Source organism: Mesocricetus auratus, unplaced genomic scaffold (assembly GCF_017639785.1).
Source record: "Mesocricetus auratus isolate SY011 unplaced genomic scaffold, BCM_Maur_2.0 Super-Scaffold_100006, whole genome shotgun sequence".
In the NCBI taxonomy this organism is placed as follows: Eukaryota; Metazoa; Chordata; class Mammalia; order Rodentia; family Cricetidae; genus Mesocricetus; species Mesocricetus auratus.
Genome location: NW_024429190.1, coordinates 10,213,839 through 10,230,759, shown reverse-complemented (window position 1 = coordinate 10,230,759; position 16,921 = coordinate 10,213,839). Strand labels below are relative to the sequence as shown.

Here is a 16,921-nt window from a genome sequence, read left to right as displayed (position 1 = left end):
ACTAAGTGACTAGAGCTGCAGGGTCACTACAGGGGATTGGTCGCACTAGAGGTTGTGCATCGTCCTGATTTGGCCCCAGTAGCCAGAAATGGGTACTGGACTTCTGCCTCCATCGCTGTTCTCTTAGGGATGGCTGCAACCTGGGCCTAGGAGCGCTCACGACTAACCAGCCGAGCTGGGCAGACCGCGCCTGGCCATGCTAAAGTTGGTACTGCGCAGAAGTAACTTTATTGCTGTTGTCCACCCTCACTTGGCCTTGCCCTGGGCAGCAACAGCTTCCATGGCCTTCCGAACCGTCTCTTCATCTCCCAGGAATCTCATGGGCTTGGTAGGCTTCAGTGCTTGGTCCAGCTCATACACGATGGGGATTCCTGTGGGCAGGTTCAGGTCCATGATGGCTTGATCTGACATTCCTGGAGGAGAGGAACGGTGTTCTTGGCCCCTTCCACTCAATTCATTCATACACCGTGCTATTTGGTACTAGGGTGCTTCCAGTTAAGCCATCCCTGAGAGCAAGGCCGCAGAAATGTGCCTAAAGGTCAGGGCAGACCTGCTTACAGAAATAGTCCAGCAGCAAGACAAGAACACCTCCATGAATAGCTATGACCTGAGTGGTGCCATGCATGCTCTCAGCCCGGGTAGTTGGCCAGACTAAAGAGGGTTGGGGAGAGCAGAGCGCCTTTGGTTTCTAGAGGTTCTAAATTATAAGCAGGGGAGGAACAGGAAACCTGACCCTGTCTGCTCCTGCAGCCCTGGCCTGGAATAGCAGTTCAACCTTTACTGCTGCCGTCACCCAACCCTACCAAGCAGGAGGACCTGGGAGTGTTCCCTGGGGTATCCCCATGTGCCTCTTTCCCAGAACCCAGACCATGGAGGAGGACCAGAGGTGTCACCCTCATGTTGCACATATGTCTGTTAGTACGCAGGAACTGGAGAAACGGGCCACACCCCACTCCCTTCTTAGGATCCCAGCAAGCCTAAAGGTCATCCATGATCTTAATATAGACTTTTGGGACCGTAATTGGTGGCCTCCCTATGCTCACATGGCCCTCCAAAGCCTGTCTGTCAGCCCTTGCTCTTGACCAGGAGCCCCCTGCAAGCCTAATACTGTCAAGTAGCTCCAAAGCTCTGCACTCAGGCTGCTTTTTGCCTAAAGCTGTTGGGAGGGAGACAACAGCGGTTCAGCTTTGTGCAGGTGGGTGGGCTGCGTGTTGTAGCCTACATCTGAGGCCAAAGGGCCTCAAATGCAAGGCCTTGTGTACATGGAGACTATCTTGAAAAGAAAAGGCACTAGGAGAGATGCCGAGAGTTCTGTAGCAACTCAAGTGGCCTGTCCAGTGTCCAGAAGAAAGCCAGCTCGTGGAGATGACAGCACAGAGCTCTAGCCCTTTTGCCCTGTGGGCACCTCAACCCTGCTCAGCTCCTGTGGGGTGGCTCAGCTGTGCCGTGCAGACCAAACCAAACCACCTTCGCCATAGCCCCGTGCATGCCGGAAGCCCTCATGCGTGTAACATCTGAAGCAAGTCGTGGTTGTCACCCTTACTGACTTGTCTCATGTCTTTCCTGAGGGTGGGCCTCACCTTCTAGATGCTTTACAATGCCTCGAAGGCTGTTTCCATGGGCAGCAATAAGCACTCGTTTGCCAGCCTTAATCTTAGGTGCGATCTCCTCATTCCAGAAGGGCAGAGCCCGGGCAATGGTGTCCTTGAGGCTCTCACAGGCAGGCAGCTCTCCAGACTTCAAGTCTGCATAACGCCGGTCCTGGGGACAGGGCCATAGGGACACTTGTGTTTGCTCCCTGGGTAGCCCTCCCACCCAGGCCCCCAGCCTCACGGCTTCCCAGCACCGAGCCTACCTTGCTGATGGAAGTGTAGTAAGGGTGTTTCTCATCCATGGGGGGTGGCGGGGTGTCGAAGGAACGTCTCCAGATCTTCACCTGCTCCTCCCCGTGCTTTGCAGCTGTCTCAGCCTTATTGAGGCCTGTGAGGCCCCCGTAGTGCCGCTCATTGAGGCGCCAGGTACGTACCACAGGTAGCCACATTTGGTCCGTAACATCCAGGATGGTCCAGAGGGTGCGGATAGCCCGCTTCAGCACTGATGTATAGCAGATGTCAAACTCCATTTTGGCATCTTTGATGGCAACGCCCCCACGCTTGGCCTCCTCAACCCCCTTCTCACTGAGTTCTGCATCAAACCAGCCACAGAAACGGTTCTCTTGGTTCCATGCACTCTCACCATGGCGGACTATTACTAGGCGGTGGGTGGCCATGGTGGCAGGGGACACAGGCACTCCAGGTGACAGCTGCTGGCTTAGCCTTTTCAGCTTTATAACAGTTTTCCCAGCCCCCACCCCAGCCCTAACTGCCAATCAGCATTCCAAGAGGTACAGGCAGAGGCAGGCAACCAGTAGTAGAACTGGGGGTGGGGTGTGGACCACAGAGCTGGACTTAAAAATAGCCCACAAAACCATCGGCTGTGCCTGGGCTCAGATGACAAGGCCATAACCACTTGGCACCTGGGGCTGCTGAACTAGACCGGGGTGAAGGATAGAAGTCAAATCTGGGGGTGTTCTCCATGAAAATGTTCTTTGACACCAGGGACTTTCTGTGTCTCTTCCAGCCCTCCCCTGCTCAGGCAGAAACAAACTATTCTGGGCCTACTTCTGATAAGGTTTAACTACGAGGTCCAAGCTACAATCCACCTGCCTCTGCCTCTTAATATAGTAAGACAAGCCCAAGCCTGTCTCAGGAAGGAGTCTAGCCTAGAGTAAGTCAAGCAGTATGTGTATAGGCTTTCCATCTGAAGAGGTCAGTGCAAACATTAATGGTGTGTCTGCAGCAGACAACTTTTCTCTGCCCAGGTGCCTGTCTAGCACACATGCATTGCCTGTGTTAGTGTGTCACACACACAGCCTCACTGCTTTGCTACATACACTCAGTAGCGAATGGCTTAGGCTGGAGGCCTTCCTCAGTCTCCTGGTCACCTGCCTCCCTGGCAGGGCCCTCTTCTGCCTTCCACAGGCACCCAAGCTAGGAGGGCCCTCTGGGAGACAGGAGGAGTGAAAGGCATGGCAGAAACAGCAGGTACAAGCCATTGCTCTAGGGAGGTCCAGCCTTGTGGAGGACAGCAACAGCACCAGACAGCAGCATGGGCTGAGACCCCTCTTGGCTTGGTCCCCAGAACAACCAGAGGAAAAGAACTCTCTCTGGATTCCCTTGTTGAGTGTGAGCTGAATAGGATTCCTGGCACACCTAGGGACAGGACTACACCGAGTTATAGGGGTTAGTTATAGGGTATGTTCACCCCTTCTCAGGACAGGCACCCAGGGATAAGCTGAGACAGAATGGGCAGCCCGGAGTCAAGAAATCTGCATTTGAGCCTGGAGGACACAGTCTCCCCACACCTCACCCTGCTCTCCCATCTGGAACAGGTGGGTTGGGAGTCTAGGCCTTGTATGCAGGGAAACCTGCATAGTGGTCCCAATCCACACAGGCTCTGTAGACCAAAGCTGACCCAAGGATCCTGACAGGTCTAGGAGAACTGCAGATCTCAGGGCTGGCAGGTGGAACCCCACCCCTCCTCGTGACACCACATTTAGGGCTCTGTTCAGCTCTCCTAACTCAAGTCTGGTCTCTGTCCTTGGCCACACTGGAAAACCCACTGGATAAACTGGCTGTGGCCCTGAAGGACAGCGAGATGCCACCGCTTGACAAGCCTACTGTGACTAGTGCTGGGTGTGAGGAAGGAACGGGTGTGATGGGGTTGGGAAGGAGGGGAACAGCTGCTTTGAGGGGTGCTTCAGGAAGCAGCAGCTCCCGGATAATATGCAAATGAACCTAAAGGACTCAGCTGTGAGCCCTACAGGGCAGAGATGCCGGTAAAGACCGGAAAGCCCTAGGGACCCAGAGAGATGGCTCCGCAGTTAAGAGTGCTTCCAGAGGCCGGGCGTTGGTGGCGCACGCCTTTAATCCCAGCACTCTGGAGGCAGAGGCAGGCGGATCTCTGTGAGTTCGAGGCCAGCCTGGTCTACAGAGCGAGTTCCAGGACAGCCTCCAAAGCCACAGAGAAACCCTGTCTCGAAAAAAAAAAAAAAAAAAAAAAAAAAAAAAAGAGTGCTTCCAGAGGACCCAGGTTCAATCTCCAACTTCACAGCTCACAACTCGCTGTAGCCCCAGCTACTCAGTGGTACCTGCACCAGTGTGCACATTTCCCACACACACAGACACAATTAAAAAAACATTTTAGGACTGGGTGTGGTTGTGTCACCTTTAACCTGGACCAGGTAAGGCTGTTCCACCAAGAATGGGTGAAGGAGTGGCAGGACATTTGTTTCCCTTTCTTTAAGGAGGGGTGGCCCTGGCTGTCCTGACACTCGCTGTAGACCAGGCTGGCCTAGAATTCACAGTGCTGGGACTATACTATCTGGCCCAACACAAAGCAGCTTGAAACCTCTGGAACAAATGGAAAGGACTCCAAAAGAATCTGCATCAAATGAGAATTAGAGCTTTACGGGTCAGAATTCTGAGAATGCCCGCCCCTCCCCCTTCTGACTTCCCCTGGAGTGGCTGCCTGAAACCTGAGATGGGGGAGCACAGGGTGTTGACTGCTGTGTGCTCTTCTGCTACACTGAGCTCAGGCTGGGGACAAGCTAGGAAATCAAAACCCCATGTTAATACTAATAGGTTTCCAACCAGGCGCTGGTGCGTGCCTTCAATCCCAGCAGAGGCAGGCAGATCTCTGTGAGTTCGAGGGCAGCCTGGTCTACAGAGCGAGTTCCAGGACAGCCTCCAAACTCACAGAGAATCCCTGTCTCGAAAAAAAAATATATTAATAGGTTTCTCCACCAGCTCAGTAAGCCGGATGAAGCTGACCTGAAAAGTATAGCAGCAGGTTTATTTGAGCAAAGCAACTCCAGGCTGGGTTCTCCTGTCCCAGAGATCCAGGCTGAAGAAGCCGCATGCCTGAGCTAAAGCAGGGAGCCTATATAGGTTATAGGTGAGAGGTGACGATGTGTCACCACAGCTGGGTTTGTGCCCAAGTATGGCCGAAAGCTGAACAGCTTAGGCAGGGGCTTGGGTGACTGGCAGCTTCAGGGGAGGGAGCTGCAGCCCCTGCCAAGAATTTAGAACTGGGCTTTTTGTTCGGAGACTCTAAGTGGGTGGGGCCTGGAGAGACAGGGATGGGGTTTTCCAGAGCATGCGGGGTGAGCTGGAGGTTCCAACCAAACAATATCCTTACCAAATCTTTTTTTTTTTTTTTTGGTTTTTCGAGACAGGGTTTCTCTGTGGCTTTGGAGGCTATCCTGGAACTCACTCTGTAGACCAGGCTGGCCTCGAACTCACAGAGATCCACCTGCCTCTGCCTCCCAAGTGCTGGGATTAAAGGCGTGCACCACCAACGCCCGGCTCTTTACCAAATCTTTAAGTTTACTATTTTTCCCCATTTTCCTCTACTCTTGTGCCTGGCCAGTAGACTTTTATTATATTTTTCAGTTAAAAAATGTATTCCCTCTTTGTTGTTGTTGTCGTTTTGGTTCTTTTGTTTTTCGAGACCGGGTTTCTCTGTGTAAACATCCCTAGCAGTCCTGGAACTAGTTCTATAGACCAGACTGGTCTTGAACTCACAGAGATCTGACTGCCTCTGCCTCCTTAGTGCTGGGATTAAAGGTGAACCACCCAGCTTAAAAACAAACAAAACAAAACAAAAAACCTGTTCATTCTAATAGCTTGTTTGTTACCTGGTAATTTTTATTTTTCTATCCATTTTAAGAATGTTTACCTTTGAGCTGGAGAGATGGCTCAGCGGTTAAGAGCATTGGCTGCTCTTCCAGAGGACCGGGGTTCAATTCCCAGCACCCACATGGCAGCTCACAACTGTCTGAAACTCTAGTTCCAGGGGATCTGATACATTCACTCCAATGCACATAAAATAAAGTTAAATGAATTATTTAAAAAAAAAAGAATGTTTACCTTTTTTTTCCTGACAAGAGTTTTTTCTTTTCCTGACAAGAGTTTCACTATGTAGCCCAGGCTGGCCTGGAGCTCTCTGTGTAGACCAGACTGTCCTCAGACTCATTCCCCTGCCTCTCCAGTTCTGGTATTAAAAGTGTATACCACCATGCCCAACACTAATGTACTTTTTAAGGACAGGGCCTCATGTAATCCACAATGGTCTGGGGCTTACCTTTAGTCTAGTATGAACTTGAACTTGGTTTTGTTTTGTTGTTTTGTTTGAGACAGGATCTCATCCTGTACCATTGGCTGCCTGGAACTTGCTATGTAGATCAGGCTGACCTGGTACTCATACTCATACTCTTCAGTGTATTTTGAAGGCTGGTTGAAAATACAGCAGCCAAAGCAAGGCTTGGTGGTTAGGGGGCCTGTACTGCTCTTGCAGAGAATTCCAGTTCAATTCCTAGCACCCAGGCCAGACTGCTCACAACCACTCATAACTCAAGCTCCAGGGGATCTAATGCCCCCTTCTGGTCTTCATGGCCACTGCACTAATGTGCACAAACCCACACTCAGACACACATATATACATATAATTTAAAAATTAAAACTACAGCACCTATCAAAACTTTTGTTATTTACAGAAAAATATATAGCTATCTCAATATATGCAGAAAATACATTTTACAAGTCTAACAATCTTTTGGGGTTTTTTTTTGTTTATTTTTATTTTATGTGCATTGGTGTTTTGTGCTGTGGGATAATCTTTTGTACGCTGTGAATATTTATTACTCTCACTGGTTGATAATAAAGTTGACATGGCCGACAGCAAGGCAGAATAAGGCAATCCTGGAAAGTCAAACTGAAAATTCAGAAAGAAAGAAGGGTGGGAGATGCCAGCTAGCAGCCAGAGGATCAAGGAGTGCTAGAGGACAGGTCCAGGAGCCACGTGCAAAATGTAGATTAATAGAAATGGGTTGGTTTAAATGTAAGAGCTGGTTAGTAATAAGCCTGAGCTATTGACTGAGCTTTTGTAATTAATATAAGCTTCTGTGTGACGGTGTCAGAACCCCTGGACCTGGAGTTACAGTTTTGAACTGCTGGCAGAATTGAACCCAGGTCTTCTAGAAGAACAGCCAGTGTTCTTAACCACTGAGCCACCTCTCCAGCAGTCTTTTTTTTTAAAGATTTTATTTATTTATTATGAATACAACATTCTGCCTCTATGTATGTCTGCATGCCAGGAAAGGGCACCAGATCTCATTATGGATGGTTGTGAGCCACCATGTGGTTGCTGGGAATTGAACTCAGGACCTCTGAAAGAGCAGTCAGTGCTCTTAACCACTGAGCCACCTCTCCAGCAGTCTAACATTCTTATAATAAAAGCAGATACAGGCTAGGGATAGAAGGAAACACTGACCTTCTCTGTGCTTTGGATACCGTGGAGGAAGGTCATAACAGGCAAGAGCCTCACCTTGCATCCTCAACCAAACTGGTCAAATTGACTGTCGTTGTCATTTCTAGTAATGGCTATCCATGACAAACCATGGCGGCTAACATCAAAGGTAACAATGGAAGACCAAGATGAGAAACAAGACCCTCACACTCCCTCCTTGCAGACAACACTGGACTGGGGTGTAATCTAGGACGACTAGAAGACATAGACTGAAAGGAGGAAGTAGAACTGTTTCTGTGTGCAGGCAGTGTGGCTTTATATGCAGAAATCAAACATAACCACAGGTGAAGCAATTACTTACAGTTCTATTATTAAGTAAAAGTCAGGAGTCAGATATCAAGGAAAAAACCTGATTGATCTGAGAAGCAGTGGAAAAGCTACCACTGACCTCCTGTCTCTCCTTCCTCAATCCAAAAGGGCCTGAGGATTTACTAAGCCCCTCCCTACTACTTCCTGTGTCTCTCTATATGTCCTGGGTCCTCCAAAACCTCTATGGCTAATCCTGATTAGCTAGTACCTAGTGTTGTGTGATATTTTACTCTTTTGGCTCTTTAGTCTTTGGGCAGGGGGCCTTCCACCCAGTTCCCAAATAAATCACACACAGAGGCATATTCTTAATTTTAATTATGAATGCCTGGTCTTAGCTTAGCATTATAGAAACTAACAGATTGGATACAGGATCCACTTTTCTCTTGCATCCAAGAAACTTATCACCTCACCAACAAGGAGGGCCTTCACCTCAGGTTAAAAAGATGGAAAAAGGTATTGCAAGTAAATGGACCCAAGAAACAAGGAGGTGAAGCCATTTTAATCTGACAAAATAGACTTCACACCAAAAGTAGAAGAGAGGACAACACATACTCATGAAAAGTTCAACAGGATATTGCAATTATGAACATTTATGTACCAAAGACAAGGGCACCCAAATTCATAAAGTAAACACTGCAGCTAAAAATCACACACTGACCCCTCACATAGTGATAGTGTATGATTTGAATATCCCCCTCTCATCAAGACAAAAACTAAACAGAAATGCTAGAGTTAAGTAACATTATAAATCAAATGAACCTGGCAGACATCTGCAAAACATTGTACCCATAGATGAAAGTTCTGTTGACCAGGCTGGCCTGGAACTCAGAAAGATCCACCTGTCTCTGCCTCCTGAGTGCCGAGATTAAAAGTGTGTGCCACCACTGCTCGGTTGAGAATGTCTTTTTAAAATTTTTTAAAGATTTATTTATATTTATTATGTATACAGTGTTCTGCCTGCATCTATGCCCACAGACCAGAAGAGGCACCAGATCTCATTACAGATGATTCGGAGCCACCATGTGGTTGCTGGGAATTGAACTCAGGACCTTTGGAAGAATAGCCAGTGCTCTTAACCTCTGAGCCATCTCTCCAGCCCTTAAATTTTTTAAATTAATTTGTTTTTTACATTTCAATCCCAGTTCCCCCTCCCTCCTCTCCACCCACTCCTTCTGCCACCTACCATCTGCTCCGTGGCTCCTCAGAGAAGGTGAGGCCTCCCCTAGGAAGTCTACTAAGTCGTCCCATCATCTCGTTGAGGCAGGACCACGGCACCTCTCCACCCCCACACCCCTGTGTCTAGGCTGGGCAAGGCTTCTCTCCATATAGAATGGGCTCCACTAAGTCAGTTTGTGCATTAGTGTTAGATCTTAGACCCACTGCCAGTGGCCTCATATATTGTCCCAGTCACACCACTGTCACCTATGTTAAAGGAGTCTAGTTTGGTTTTATGCAGGATCCCCATTTGTCAGACCTGAGTCAGGGATCTCTCACTAGCTCCGGTTAGCTGACCAAGAATATATCTTATCAGTAACTCAGGAACTTTCTCCAAAATTGACCACACACTTTGACTCAAAGCAAGTCCCAACAGGTATAAGAAACCTGCATCCAAGGCGGGCGTTGGTGGTACACACCTTTAATCCCAGCACTCGGGAGGCAGAGACAGGCGGATCTCTGTGAGTTCGAGACCAGCCTGGTCTACAGAGTGAGTTCCAGGATAGCCTCCAAAACAATACGGAGAAACCCTGTCTCGTAAAACCAAAAAAAAAGAAAAAAAAAAGAATCAATAAAATGAAGAGTTGGTTCTTTGAGAAAGTAAGATTGATAAACCCTTAGCCAAATTAGCTAAATGATGGAGGAAGAAGACCTAAATTAATAAAATTAAGGATGAAAACAGAGTCATTACCCAAATGTGGTGGCACATGCTTTTAATCCTAATTCTCAGGAGGCAGAGGCAAGTGGATCTCTGAGAGTTCAAGGCCAGCCTGGTCTATGTAATGCATTCCAGGAAAGACAGAGCTACAGAGTGAGACCCTAAGTGAAAGATAAGTAAATACGCCGGGCGGTGGAGGTGCACCTCTTTAATCCCAGCACTCTGGAGGCAGAGGCAGGTGGATCTCTGTGAGTCCGAGGCCAGCCTGGTCTATAGAGATAGTTCCAGGACAGCTAGGGGTGTTACACAGAGAAAACCTGTGCCAAAAAAGAAAAAAAGAAAAGAAAAAAATATGGGTACATTACAGCAGATATCAAGTAGAAAAACTAAGCTCAATGGTAGTGACACATACCTTTAATTCCAGCACTTGGGAGGCAGAGGCAGTCAGATATCTGTGAGTTCAAGACCAGCCTGGTCTATAAGAGCTAGTTCCAGGCTCCAAAGCTACACAGAGAATCCCTGTCTCAAAAAATAAAAAATTTTAAAAAAGGTATAACAACTAAAATGGATTAATTTTTTGATATGTATAAATCAAATAAGCAATTTAAACAGAGTCATAATGCTTAATGAAATAAAAACAGTAATTAAAAGTCTCCCAACCAGCCTCAATGCATGGGAGAGGGGCTTGGCCCTGCCCCAACCTATTGTGTCAAACTTTGTTGACTCCTCATGGGAGCCCTTACAGATGAGGAGGAGTGGACTGAGGTGGGGGGTTTAGGGGGAGGTGAGAGGGGACAGGAGGAGGGGTGGGAAGGAGAACTGTGGTTGGAATGTAAAACAAAATTTAAAAGAATAAGTTATAAAAACTCTCCCAACCAACAAAAGCCCAGAGTTAGATGGATTCAGCACAGAATTCTACCAAACCTTCAAATAATCAATATCAGCACTCTTCAAATTGTTCCACAAAATAGAAACTGAAGGAACATTTCCTATTTTTTTTTTTGTTTGTTTGTTTGTTTTTGGTTTTTCGAGACAGGGTTTCTCTGTGGCTTTGGAGGCTGTCCTGGAACTAGCTCTTGTAGACCAGGCTGGTCTTGAACTCACAGAGATCCACCTGCCTCTGCCTCCCAAGTGCTGAGATTAAAGGCGTGTGCCACCAACGCCTGGCTCCTAATTCTTTTTACAAGGTCACTATTACCCTGATATCTAAACCACACCAAAACCTAACAAAAGAGAAAATATCCCTTGTGAACATAAATGCAAAAATTCTCACTTAATAAAATACTTGCAGACCAAATCAAAGATTGTGTCAAAAATTATCCAGGCCAAGCATAATAGTGCATGGCAGGTAAAGACAAATAGAGCTCTATGAGTTCAAGGCCACCCTGGTTACATAGGGAATTCTAGGACAGTCAGGGGTACATAACAGAAAGACTTTGTCTCAAAAAGAGAAAAAAGGAGGAGAGAAGGAGGAGGAGGAGGAGGAGGCTATTATCCACCACAACGAGGTGATTGTATCTCAGAGATGCAGAGGTGATTCAACATATGTAAATCAATAAACATAATTCACCACATACACAAACTAGAAGACAGGACCCACATGATCAACTCAGATGCAGACAAGGCCTTTGACAAAATCCAACGTCTCTTCAAGATGAAGAAGAGACTAGGGATACAAGGGACATACATCAACATAATAAAGGCAGTTTACAGCAAGCCCACAGCCAGTATCAACCTAAACAGAGAGAAGCTCAAAGCACCTCGGGAGCAAGACAAGGCTGTCTGCTCTCTCCAAACTATTCAACATAGTACTTGAAGTCTTAGCTACAGCAGTAAGACAACTGAAGGAGATAAAGGGAATACAAACAGGAAAGAAGTCAAAGTATCCTTATTTGCAAATGGTATGATGACCCCCCAAAAGAAAACCCAACTCCACCAGGAAACTTTTACAGCTGATAAACTGTTGGGTACACAACAGTCCTTGCAGTAGGGAACCTGAAATGTCAAACACAAAGGGGCCTCTCCTCAAGGGAGAAATTAACCTGTTTTCCACCCACAAGGCTGGGATATTGTTAATGACCTTGTGACCCTTTTGCTATCTGTGAAAGCTGACCTCACCCACCTTTTGTTTTAGAGTGAGGCCTCACCGAAATCCCTCAGAAAGTTTATCTCAGACTCTTACTCTCTAGATTTTTGTCCTTATCTCCCAGTTAGTGTATTTTATGGCCTGCTGACTTCTATGCGGTCTTGGTCAGAGACCACACTAGATTATAGGCGCTTTACATATAGAAACCAACCTCACGGTCACATATACTTGATAAAGGAGTTCCTAAATAATTGCATCTTAAGCTTTACTATGCACCTGGGAAGAGGATGATTGCTGCCTGGCAATTTTTCCCCAAATTGGACTGTTTTAAATATGCTGAGTGTAAGTATTGCAGCTGGGATGGAAATGGATCCGAGCAGTAATGAGCCAGGGAATACCATTAAAGTCACCATGAGTGTAGCAGCTTACAGCTCTGGTCCAGGGAAAGGTTTCCCCAATGTAACAACGCCACTCTGATATGGGAGGGTTTCCCCAGTGAAGTTGTTACAGTTCTCAGCACCCCGTCCCTTCCTCTGGAGTGTAACAACTCTCTTCTGCTTGGGGAAGTTTTCCCCAGTGGAAGAGTTACAGTTCTGCTCCCCAAAACCCGAGAAAGAAGGTCTCACCCAATCCTCACTCAAGAGATTTATTAGGAGGGAGGACTCCAGGAAGATAGCTGCCTCTGCCAGGGTGGGAAAGGCAGCAGCAGATTGAATAGGCACAGGGCTTATATATATTGCTTCTTGGGGGTGGAGTTATTCCAGGGTAAAGATTTTCTGGGTGGGAATTAGTCAAATTTCAATCCTTGAGCTTGTTGGACAAGCTCAGAAATTGGCTGGATTTCCTGCTCAAGATTTTGGTTGGTTTTCCTGCTCAGGGGTTGGTTAGTTTTTGTATTGAGTTGGTCAGGGGCAGAGTGTGTTTCTTTACCTCTGGCTTCAGGGCCAAAGTGAGTGTCTTTCACTGGTCCTTTTGAACCTTTTGACTCTGGTTTCAGGGCCAGAGTATGTTTCTTTGGCTGGCCCTTTTACACTATACTGACAATGAATGGCCCGGCATCAGACACCCCACGTTTGATTCAGCTTTAACGAAGTCAATCTGAAGCAAAGTTTCAAACCTCTTCGGAGGTTTGCTTTCCTGCTTGGACATCTGCAGGGTCCCCTCAATAAACACTTTCAGCCAACCAGCAGGATACAAAATTAACACGCAAGATTCCATTGCCATTGCATCACAGCTCCTAAGACACACACCTGGAGTAGTCTCTATCTTGACAAGACGAAAAGTTGAAATTATACAGATTGCTTTTCAGATGGTGAGGGAACTAAATGTAGAATTCTGAAAGATTAGTGGGAAAATCTAACCGTGGGAAGCCGAATGAGCAACTCCTTTCTAAATGACCCTTGGATCAAAGAGGAAACCTGGTGGTAGTGGGGGACACAAAAATGTTTGGAGTCGAATAAAAATAAAAATACAGAGTATGATGGCACATGCCTGTGGTCCCAGCAGTAGGGAAGCTGCTGTAGAACAACTGTAAATTCAAGACCAGCCTAGGTGATAGAATGAGACACAGCCTAAACAATCAGACCAATAAACAAAAGCCGACAACAGGGCTGGAGAGAGGACTCCGCAGTTAAGGGCACTGGCTGCTCTTGCAGAGGACCTGGGTTCAGTTCCCAGCACCCACATGCTGGTTTCCAATCAGCCTTAGCTGTGGTTGCAGGGATCTGACATCCTCTTCCGCCCTTAGAATGCACCAGGCAGGCATGTGGTGCGCATACATACGTGTAGGTAAAACACCCATACACATAAAGTAAAATCCAAATATCAAAAACAAAAAAGTAACAAAGAAAACACACTGCTTTCCCCTACAATACAACACAGTAAAATCATGATCAGAGGTACATTTAGAATGTCACATGCTTAGGAGAGAAGGCATGCCTCAACCGAGGCTTCTACACAGGATAGGGCAACAGAGAAACTGATGAACAAGAGGGGAGTAAAAGCAGTGAGGAAAAAAAAACATAAACCAATACAGAAAGAAAATACTTATCAATCTGAGGAAGGAGAGGAGGGGCAGTGTGATAACTAAGAAAACACTATTGCCAACTCTACAAGCATTCAGCAGTTTTGATGAAATAGACTCTGGTTTTAAATGTCACAAACTACCAATACTTAGCCAAGAAGATAGAACCATAATCATTCTACAACTCATAAGAAAATTAGATTCATAACTTAAGACCTTTTGTAAAAGAATTCTCTTTCTGGATGCAGTGGCATATGTCTATAACCCGAGCACTCAGGCAGAGGCAAGTAGTTCTCTGTGAATTTGAGGTCAGACTGGTCTACATAGCATGTTACAGGCCAGTCTCAAGAAAGAATTCTCTAGACACTCTCAGTTTCCCTAGTGAGTTGTAAACATTTAGAGAATGATACTTTTTTAAAGATTTATTTGTTTATTTATGCATATGAGTGCTCTATGTTTTATGCCAGAAGAGGGCATCAGATCCCATTGTAGATGGTTGTGAGTCACCATGTGGGTGCTGAGAATTGAACCTGGGTCCTCTGGAAGAGCAGCCAGTGCTCTTAATCCCTGAGCTATCTATCCAGCCAGAGAATAATAATTTTTATAATCTCTTCCAGCAAACAAGAGAATCATAACATAAGAGTTAACTTGATCGCCGGGCATTGGTGGCGCACGCCTTTAATCCCAGCACTCGGGAGGCAGAGGCAGGTGGATCTCTGTGAGTTCGAGGCCAGCCTGGTCTACAGAGTGAGTTCCAGGACAGCCTCCAAAGCCACAGAGAAACCTTGTCTCGAAAAACCAAAAAAAAAAAAATAATGATAATAATTAACTTGATCACCAGGAACCCAATAGTGAAATCAGACACTACTACAAGCCTGTCAGTGTTCTTCACGGGGGCTGGAGAGATGGCTCAGAGGTTAAGAGCACTGGCTGCTCTTCCAGAGGTCCTGAGTTCAATTCCCAGCAACCACATGGTGGCTCACAATCATCTGCAATTCAATCTGGTGCCCTCTTCTGGCATGTAGACAGAACACTGTATATGTAATAAATAAATAAATCTTTAAAAAAAAATAAACACTTTGGCGGGGTGGGGAGGGGCTGCCACGACGGCTTCCATCCCAGAGGCAGGAGGCAAGGCACCCCAGCAGCCTAATCTCCTGCTCCACCAACAAGACCAGGTAAACCAGGTCCCATTTCTGGACCGCCTGCCTGGGTCTGGTCTCTGCTACTAAAGTTTCCATCCCAGCAGCGGCAGGAGCCAAGGTACCGTAGTTTCCTGCTCCACACATGGAACTAGGACTAGATCAGCTGCTGGTGATTGGGGACTGCCACAGAGGCTTCCATCCCAGAGGCAGGAGCAAACTCACCCCAGCATCCTAGTCTCCTGCCCCACCCACGTGACTAAGACTATCATGGGGCTCCCATCCATCCCAATGGGATCCAAAGCACCCCAGCATCCTAGACCATTTCTCCACCCAAGACCAGGAAGTGGAGAGCTACCAGAACAGTGGACTTGCCTATACTCACAAGGAGGGAACCCTGGTCCTACATCCATCAGGAGAGGGAGAGGCACCCTCTGGAGCCCACTGCAAGAACGGATGGGAAGGAGACAATATAAAAAAACAAGGAGCAAGCCGGGCATTGGTGGCGCACGCCTTTAATCCCAGCACTCGGGAGGCAGAGGCAGGCGGATCTCTGTCAGTTCGAGGCCAGCCTGGTCTACAAAGTGAGTTCCAGGACAGCCTCCAAAGCTACAGAGAAACCCTGTCTCGAAAAACCAAAAAAAAAAAAAAAAAACAAAAAAACAAGGAGCAACAGAAAAACCAACATGACACCGCCAGAGTCCAGAGACCCTACACCAGCAAGACTGGAACACCCCAACACAAATGAACCAGAAGAGAATGACATAAAAAACAACTTCATGGAAATGATAGAGGCCCTCAGAGAGGATATGAAAAAATCCCTTAAAGAAATGGAAGAAAATACAATCCAAAAAATGCAAGATATGGAGCAAAAGACAAAGCAAAAATTGCAAGAAACAATTCAAATTCAAACAATGCAAGGGCTGAAATCTGAAATAGAAACAATAAAAAACACAGTCTGAAGGAAAGCTGGAAATAGAAAAGGTGGGAAAATGGTCAGGTACTACAGATGCAAGCATAACCAACAGAATATAAGAGATGGAAGAGAGAATCTCAGGTGTTAAAGATACACTAGGAGAATTAGATTCATCGACCAAAGAAAAATTTAAGTCCAACAAATACCTAACACAAAATATCCAGGAAATATGGGACACCAAGAAAAGACCAAACTTAAGAATAATAGGTATAGAAGAAGGTGAAGAAACCCACCTCAAAGGGCCAGAAAACATATTAAACAAAATAATAGAAGAAAACTTTCCCAACCTAAAGAAAGACATGCCAATGAAGGTGCAAGAAGCTTATAGAACACTAAATAGAGTGGACCCCAAAAATCCCCTCAACATAATAACCAAGACCCTAAACATACAGAATAAAGAAAGAATATTAAGAGCAGCTAGGGAAAAAAGCCAAGCTACGTATAAAGTCAAACCTATCAGAATTACACCTGACTTCTCCATGGAAACTATGAAAGTCAGAAGATCCTGGATATTCAACCAACACTAAGAGACCACGGATACCAGCCAAGACTGCTATACCCAGCAAAGCTTTCAATCACTATAGATGGAGAAAACAAGATAGTCCATGACAAAACCAGATTTAAACAATACATATCCACTAACCCAGCCCTACAGAAAATTCTGGAAGGAAAACTCCAACCCAAGGAAGTTAACTACAACCAGAAAAACATAGGCAATAGATAATCCCACTTTACCAACAGCAAAAAGAAAAAATGGTGGAAATTCACATACAATTCCACGAACAACAATCATTCCAAAACAAACAAGAATGAGCTATCAATGGTCATTAATTTCCCTCAATATTAATGGTCTTAACTCGCCCATAAAAAGACACAGGTTAACAGAATGGATTGGAAGACAGAATCCATCCTTCTGCTGCATACAAGAAACACACCTCAGCTTCAAAGACAGACGTTATTTCAGAGTTAAGGGTTGGGAAAAGATTTTCCAACCAAATGGACCCAAGAAACAAGCTGGGGGTAGCAATCCTAATATCTAACAATTTAAACTTTAAACTAAAATCAATCAAAAGAGATGAAGGTCACTTCATACTCATCACAGGAG

At 46.2% G+C, this 16,921-nt stretch overlaps 1 protein-coding gene across 1 annotated transcript; it reads right to left on the bottom strand.

Moving 5' to 3' along the window:
- Positions 1 to 209: 209 nt before the first annotated feature.
- Pgam2 (phosphoglycerate mutase 2) lies at positions 210 to 2,349 on the bottom strand. Its single transcript, XM_040746753.1, has 3 exons — positions 1,856 to 2,349; positions 1,581 to 1,761; positions 210 to 413 (listed from the first exon to the last, which is right to left on the bottom strand). Exons 1-3 carry the CDS (start codon positions 2,267 to 2,269, stop codon positions 247 to 249), a joined length of 762 nt encoding a protein of 253 aa, XP_040602687.1. The 5' UTR covers positions 2,270 to 2,349; the 3' UTR covers positions 210 to 246.
- Positions 2,350 to 16,921: the final 14,572 nt, after the last annotated feature.

Bases quoted from the DNA above. Each gene is read 5' to 3' on its own strand.
- Pgam2 (XM_040746753.1), bottom strand. From the start codon at position 2,269: ATGGCCACCCACCGCCTAGTAATAGTCCGCCATGGTGAGAGTGCATGG. The intron at 1,762-1,855 runs GTAGGCTCGGTG...CCCTGTCCCCAG, and splicing joins ACTACACTTCCATCAGCAAG to GACCGGCGTTATGCAGACTT. The intron at 414-1,580 runs GTGAGGCCCACC...CCTCTCCTCCAG, and splicing joins CATTGTAAAGCATCTAGAAG to GAATGTCAGATCAAGCCATC.